The sequence below is a fragment of the Polypterus senegalus genome, chromosome 1 (genome assembly GCF_016835505.1).
Source record: "Polypterus senegalus isolate Bchr_013 chromosome 1, ASM1683550v1, whole genome shotgun sequence".
In the NCBI taxonomy this organism is placed as follows: Eukaryota; Metazoa; Chordata; class Cladistia; order Polypteriformes; family Polypteridae; genus Polypterus; species Polypterus senegalus.
The window spans coordinates 195,243,558-195,251,513 of NC_053154.1; the positions used below are offsets into that span (position 1 = coordinate 195,243,558).

The 7,956-nt window shown below is 35.7% G+C and overlaps 1 protein-coding gene across 5 annotated transcripts in view; it reads right to left on the bottom strand.

Moving 5' to 3' along the window:
* Window positions 1–7,389, bottom strand: part of tmem44 (transmembrane protein 44) — a 59,088-nt gene extending 51,699 nt beyond the window's left edge. For 3 of the 5 annotated variants that reach the window (XM_039766145.1, XM_039766136.1, XM_039766126.1), the window contains exon 1: window positions 7,100–7,389. In XM_039766145.1, coding sequence (XP_039622079.1) covers window positions 7,100–7,236 — 137 coding nt within the window. In that variant the 5' untranslated portion in view covers window positions 7,237–7,389. The remainder of the gene's footprint in view (window positions 1–7,099) is intronic. The other 2 variants (XM_039766153.1, XM_039766162.1) reach the window with 2 other exon arrangements.
* Window positions 7,390–7,956: the final 567 nt, after the last annotated feature.

A 7,956-nucleotide genomic window follows, 5' to 3' on the forward strand; every position in this document is an offset into this window, starting at 1 on the left:
AGGCACTTACACACTAGGTATTCGTCTGGTGGAAAACCACCATATTTCAAAGTTGCATTTTTATGTTGTAATAAACTCATAACTATATCAAAAGCAATAATGGCATTTTATATAAACAATGGTGTCTCCTTTTAATTAAATCATAAAGTTCCATGTAGTCTGTTCTCTTTCATTAGCAAAATTTGTGATTTGCACATGCATGTGCCGAGGCAAGCAGTGCGTCACAGCTGAGTGAATCTGATATTATCAAAGATCCCACTTATGTTGTGCCACATATGAGGGGGAGTCAAGCTAAAGTTAGAAAATGGGATTTATTAGAAATTGGAATGAACCTTAACAAAACTGATAATCTAATTTCTCAATGTAGTCTCAGTCATTCTCAAAGCACTTGCCCCACCTGCTTGGAAGTGCCTGGATTCCAGCAGAATAAAAGGTTTTGTCTTGTCCTCGTAATCACTTGTGCACCTTAGTTATTGTTGAACACTACATGCTGAGGGGTACTACAGTCACTAGTGCAAGTTACTGTGCTGCAGCTGCTATTCGATCCAAGCAGCGGAGACTTCTGTCTCAAGGAGTCCTTTTACTGCAAGACAATGCTCGACCACACACTGCTAAGAACACACAAAAGATAAACACAAAAACACACATATTATATATTACAATGATGCAACAACTAATCAATTTTTAGCTATGTATGTATAACTATGTACTCATCCAAAACCTTTATTTTCAAAATTATTTTTCATGTTAGTCCTTGAAGCTATTTTTGTTTAACACTAAACACAGGGAAGCCTTACATTTTGTGCGACTGGTATCTTCTACCACCTGTTGCGGTTGCCCCACAGAAGTTCCATGTGTTTTTAATTTATTTTTTGTTGTTGTTTTTTCTTGAACTTCATGTCAGGAATAAACTAAGTACATACAGTATACTGTATATATTTTAATACCAGCTTCTATCAGTGCTGGGTTATGGGAATGGGGATAAAGCCTTTCTTGGTAGAACTGGGCAGGGACCCCCAGGACTATTCACACACACCACACAAACAAACCTAAACCAGTGTTTCTAAGCCATTGTTGGGTCGCAGGTGTCCACTGCTGTATTGCAAGCACATGAAAGCTATATTAGATTAAAGTGTGGTCCCCAAATAAAGTTTGCACTATGTAATTTAATGACATTCAATTGTGATGAAACTGCAAGAAGCAGTGTGGCGCAGTGTGATACAAACACATTTGATCAAAGAACAATCATCCGTGAACATTTTGTGTGGGGTGATTCAGTGACATTCAATTAAAGGGCTTCTCACATGAAAGCTCAAGCGGGTATGCAAATAAATTGACACTGAAAGGACACTGCTCAGGAAACTAAATGGGGAGAATGTGCAGCTGACAGTGCCTACTTAAGGTAACTGGACACATGACACTTGGCCTGTAAATGTGAATGTTGCAAGACTTCAAAGTTATACTAAGCAGTACTTACAAAGTAAGCATAGCATTTAGTCCTTCAGCTGATATGCTGTTTTCAACAGAGTAAAAACTGTGACTAAGGGTCTTCATATTTCATATCACTAGAATTCTGTAACATTTTCTAGGAATTTCTAAGTTTTATTTTTTAAATTTAAATGTGATGATGTAATAGAGTCATTAGTTTTTTCCCCAATGATAGCTGTGGGAAATGGCAATGGGAGAGAGGAAAAAAAACAAGTTTTCAGGGATACTTTCAAGAATCCTTAACAGTTTCATTTTCCATAACCAAAACTTAAAATAATTAGATTCAAAGCAAGCCAAAAGACGACCAGGTAACTCAGTAGTCTGACATTCAATTATTAGAAGTCCACCATTTTTACTCCAATCAATTTCTTAGTTCAAAAACAATTCTTGCTCTTAATGAAACATAATATTCAGTTTTATGGCTTTTTAGAACTCCCATTCTGCAACAGCAGACATTTCAAAATTGTTAATTTTTTTCTTAATAACACCAAACTAATTTTTTATAGACAAGAGAAGATCAATATTTCTCACAACAACATTTTTTATTTGAAAAACAACACAAACAAGGTCTTAAATATTAAAAAGCAAGTCAATTAAAATAAAGTTTGCTCAATCTGCAGCATTAACTGATTACTAATTTAAAAACTGTCTGGATAAAAAACCTTCAGCCACTTCAGCCTGTCGTGGAATGTAATGTCTTTGGTTTAAATATTTTTTCCTTTCTTCCAACAACAGACCCATAATTTCTCTAGTTTTCTCATATAACTCAGTAGCAATTGGCAGAACCAGCCTTGATACACTTAGTAACAGGGTCTTATTGATGGAAACATTATACCATATACTATGTTGTAAATATACCTTTCATACTTACACCCTGAGTCTGAATATCTACCTAGGCACTGCCAATGTGAAGTTTGCATGTTCTTTTCATGTGTCTGTGGAATTTCCTTTGACGTCCTAATGGTTTATGTCTTAGATTACTTAGACACTCTAAAATGACTGTGTGTGACTGAGAGTGGATGCTAGTGTATTATCTATGATGGAGAGACAGACCAATCCACCACTGGTTCTTCCTTGTACCCAATGATGCTAGGAAAGGCACCAACTCCCACACAGAGGTGTGCATCAGGACAGTTATCTTGTGAAATCCATGTGTTACAATGCATAAATTGTGGGAGAAGGACTTTGTCACTGTCATGTGGTTGATGAAGGTGGGTCAAAATGTACATTGTGGGATAAATGCAGCGTGAAAATGTCATTGTAATATTTAATAATATACTGTAAAGTGATTCTTGGTACTTTCATTATGAATAATAAAATATTACTTAATAAAAGCAAAGTATTAAAATTCAGTTGTAATACTATTTTTTGGGTGAATGTCATTTCCAATGTCTGATAATCAAAGCCTGTTGAGAAACTGCTTCTTGCAGATGTGCAAAGGTCAATCCAAATTGACCAGTATAGCACAGTAAAAAAGACTGGGCTGTCAAATATTCAAGCCTCATTTTAAATTCAGATGGAAGAATTATGAGCCATCTTAGCCGTGACAAATAGTACAATGGATATAAATTAGGTATCCCCAGCTGCAACATGTTTGTATAATACTCACAGGCAAACCAAACTCTGTTTCAGAGAAAATAAAGCCATTAAGCAAGAAACAATACAAAAATGTGTTGAATCTGTGTGGTAAGACTCTTATTCCTATTATTTTGTAACCGGTGAAGTCTTTTTGCAGCTCTCTTGGCGGATCCAAGGTCTTGGATTTCATTTCTGTGTCTGGTCATTTTCTGTGAGGATTTCTCACATTTTCTCTGTGTGTTTGTAAGTGTTTCTATGAGTACTCCTGGTCTTCTCCCACATCATCAAAATATGCAAATTAGATTATTTGGTGACCCTAAACTGACTTATGTGTGCTAAGTAGGTGACTGGCACCCTGTCCTGGGTTATTTCACACTTTGAGCTCAGTGCTGCTGGGACAGGCTCCATCCCATAATGGCATTTAATTGGATCAAGAGGGTTTGAAATTACATGTATGTAACGTGTCTCCTCTAGTTTCTAAGAACTTTATACCCTCACTCAACCATATATGCCAAACCTCTTCAATGGTCCTTCTCCTACCTTGTGTTCAGATAGGCAAATACCAAGAACAGAAAAACATCATGATCTGAAAATGGCACAAAAGATCCTCTTTACTGCCAAAATCAGTTGTGAAGATCTTTGAACTTCCAAACATGCAGTGGTGACTATGGAGTGCCTACTCTAATAAACTGTGCCCTGTGTTAATGGAGCTGTAAAGAAGCAGTAGCTCTAATGTGTTTCCATTTGTACAATACATTATATTAAACATGTTGTTAAGGGTAAACTACTGAACATTACAGACACAAAACCGGAAGAGAGAGTCACAAGAATGAGCATTACCATTTGGAGCCATTTTGGCCAAGCATCTGATAAATGTTGCCCTATACTGACTGAATCAGAGGATGGAGGAGCATTCTGCTGGTGGGGAATGAGTTTATTTCAGTATGACTAGGAAGCAGATGCACTGTCCATTTCTGACAATTACATTTTAGGACACTTCAGCATCTGCCTGTACATGTTACGTAATAACAGTGAACACATTAATAAACTAATTTGTAATATACTCTCCTGAGTAAATGGTCAAAAATAATTTTCTGTATACTTCCAAGAATATTACCCAGGACCAAAGCAAAAATAATTCTAAAACATTTAAAATTCTATGTTTATTTTTTTTCTGAAAGCATGTCATATTACATGTTCTTTCATAATGATTCAGAGTTTTACATTTGCTTCTGCTTTAGTAAGAATGATTAAAAGAGTGTCAGTTTAAATCCTGATTTGATAAGATCAAAAAAGACTAGCATCTGAGTTTATCTTCACACTACAAACATTTGATTCACCATGACATAAATTGTACTTACATTTTTTATTAAATATTATTAACACCAGTTTGCTTTCTGAACTGAATTCTCAAAACTGAAAAAAATACCTTTCTGAAAATGCTACACCTTATCTAAAGTTTTAGCAATGTGAAACAAAAACACTGATTTCTGCTTTACTCCCAGTATCCACTCATTATTTTATTTTCTTTAATTCACATTCTTAATTACAAGGTAGTTAAGAACAGAGTCTATGGTGGCAGAAGTAGTGCTACTCCATGGGCAAGCAAACTCCACCCAGCAGGACTGCAGTTGCTGCATGTTTTTGTTCCAACCCAATTTCTTAAAAAGAAGTCAATTATTGCTGTTGAAACACTTGCTCCTCAAGAAACATTTTTATGAATCATTTTAGCTGTCACTCTTATTATGATTTCCCACCATTAATTGCTTATTTTAGTCTTGAACAGCTGCATTTACTGGTTTTAATTGTTTCTTATTAACAATATGGCGCAAATAACAAAGGAACCAGCAGTCCTCCATCTCAGTTGCTTTCATTTACACCTGTGTACACTCATCATGAACTATCTAGTTTAGTAAAATATTTTAAAGTAATCTGAAGAGCAAAAAGTGAATGACGGGGAGTTGATCATCTGCTTCAGGTTACAAATCATTTGGACGATTGAAAAGGAAAAATAATCTACACTTTAGAAATTACCTTACATGGCAGGATGAAAACACTAACAAGCCATAAAATAAAAAAAAATTATTATTAGCAAGGATTGCTCTTTAATTAAGCAATCAAACTGGAAAACAAACTGCAGGCACTCTGGCCCACCAGGCCTATTTTGGGTCACAAATAAACTTAACTACTGCACAACTTTAGAATTCAGGAGAAAGCCTGTGAGAACATGCAGACTGTTTTCAATAAGGAATCAAACAAAAATCCCAGGGGCTATGGAACGCCCACTGTATCGCTATGCCACAGATTAAATGAACCATTGTTGTATAATATAAGCCACTATTCCACTAACACTAATAACCAAAATAAATCTGATAGTGTGAGTTCAAACATTTTTTTGCAAATTTCTTAGGATTTGTACATTCATAACATTAAATATAAGACAGACATTTATGTATGTGGAGGAAATTATTGCAATGCCTGTTGCTGTTCTTTCTGCTTTTTATTGTTCCCACTACAGGCAGGATTCCAGCTGTGTGGTGATTGTGGCAGAGTTTTTTTATTTCTGACTCTAGATTATTTTATGCTGTATATGATGCTTGTTTTTTGTGAATATTTCAATGTTTGGATTTGTTTACAATGCTCACTATTTATGCTAAACAAAATATTGACTGTACTTGGTTATACTGTAGATGCAATGTTAGCACTTTTCCATGTTTAATGCGACTTTGAATCTTCTAGTCATAATGAAATGCTGAACATAGGTAAATATCAGAAAAAAACATTCTGTCCAAAGTAAAACTGTTTTAAAAAAAAGAAGGAAAAGATTTAAAGTAAAACGGATCAGCACCACAATCTTAATCTTTATCCCTATGTAATATCTGGGTCAAATATGTTTAATGGAATCAATGAACAGAGAAATTGCTTGTATTTTTTTCACCAAAAATTAAAAATATGTTAACCATGCAGAAATAACGAAAGGATATATACAGCAGTATGCCAAGTAAGGCAATGAAAAAACAGTACATTATACAAATATTTTAAAATAATGAAATAGCATTTGTAGGTTTATGATTAGCAAAGTACACTATTAAACTAACATAATACTTGAATAAGTAGAATTTGTAATTTTTTGTTGCTAAATTTAGATCTTTATCAACATGGTATATTGCAAGTAAGATTACATGTTTAATCAAATAAAATGTGTGCTCATTTTCACAATATTATTTTAAATGCAAGAGGTATGTTTTCATAATATATACAAAAAAACAGTAAGGCTATTTATTCCTTTACTTGAATACTGGTTTTCTCCGACATCTCAAAGATCTGTTTCAAGTTAACTTGAAAATATAAATTGGCACATGTTAAGCATGGCAACATGCATGAGTGAGCACTGCAAAGGACTGTTGCCATTCCATGCTGGATTCCTGTCATGTGCTGGATGTGGCTGGAATAAGCTTATATCTCAGAAGCAGAGAAATGGATTAACTGGGTTTGAATATTTTGTTATGCTATGACTTTATAAAACACCTGAAACAACAGCATCAACTTCTCTCTTTTTCATGGATCTAGTTAAAGGACAAAGGTCATTCAGAAGTGGCCTGAGACCAAAGAGGTCCTGCCTGCACCTGGACCCATAACAAAGGCCCAAAGTTACATGCTCCATAGAATGAGGGGATTCGGGATTCTGTCTCACAAATTAAGAAAAATTCATCCTCACAGTTTTTCCTCATATTCTTTCTTGCAGAAAGTAGGTTTATTTTCGGTGTATTAACTTCCTTCTCTGTTGAAATTTACCGACTGTGACTGAAATTGCATCTCATACCTAAGTCTCTCAAGGTGTGACCGAAACGGAACAAGTCCTTCAGAAGTCTAACAAGCCCCATAATATATCTGTACAACTGGGTCGCCACTCGCACCGTTACCCAATCCCTTCTTCACTGACAAAGCCTAGTAGTCTTATCATTTTTGACATAAGCGCCATTTATTACGTGCTGTACCGGGCGCTGATTCTGTACAGGTGTTTGCTACTCACAAGGAGTCTGCAACTATCCACAGCACCGCCGCCGCAATCCAGAGGGCAAAGGACACGCACACCTTCTCATTGGCGAAGCAACGTTGTAGGTACTCAGTGGTCCATGCGGGCAGCGCGCGTTCCACCTTTCCGCTCATGCCTCAAGCCTTGGAGTGGATGGTCGATCACAAATGCGGGCCTTTACTTCTGGCGAAGCTGCGTTCGAAAAGAATCGAGCATTTTTGTATCCCAAACCACGAGAGCGGCATTTCTCACACACGCATCCCCGCCTTCTCCAGCATACCGGATGGGTGGCATTCCCAGACCAAGGCGGAGCCCATTGGCGCACCTTTATGAGTACCTTTACCGTACGTAAGTTAACTTTCACCGTAGTATTTTTACTGTTCAATGACATCAATTTTTTCAGTTTTTATAACCGAGTAGATCGAACGGGTTAAAGAAACCCAAGTTTTGTCTGAACTGTACTATGAGCGTGTCTCGTTTAGAAATCTTTACATTTTATTCATTTACCCATAGAACTAACTTACTGTATTTCTTCACCCACTAAGAGATTGTTATTTAGTGGGATTCAGATGTTAATGAAGCATAATTAATTCACAGGTATACACTGAAAAAATGTTTTGATTACTTCATGTGATTTCTACAAATATTTGGTCGCTGAATTCAAAAAGAAAAACGCATTTTTAGCTGTTTTCTCACTGTAATTAATTAAATATCAATATTTTATCCTAATGGTAATTTGTTTGAATTAAATGTTTTCCAATATTAAAATCTGTTTAAAGCAAAACATTTCTTTTTTAACAACATTCATTTTTTCTTAGTTATTTACTACAGTGAGCACCTTTGATTCATATGTG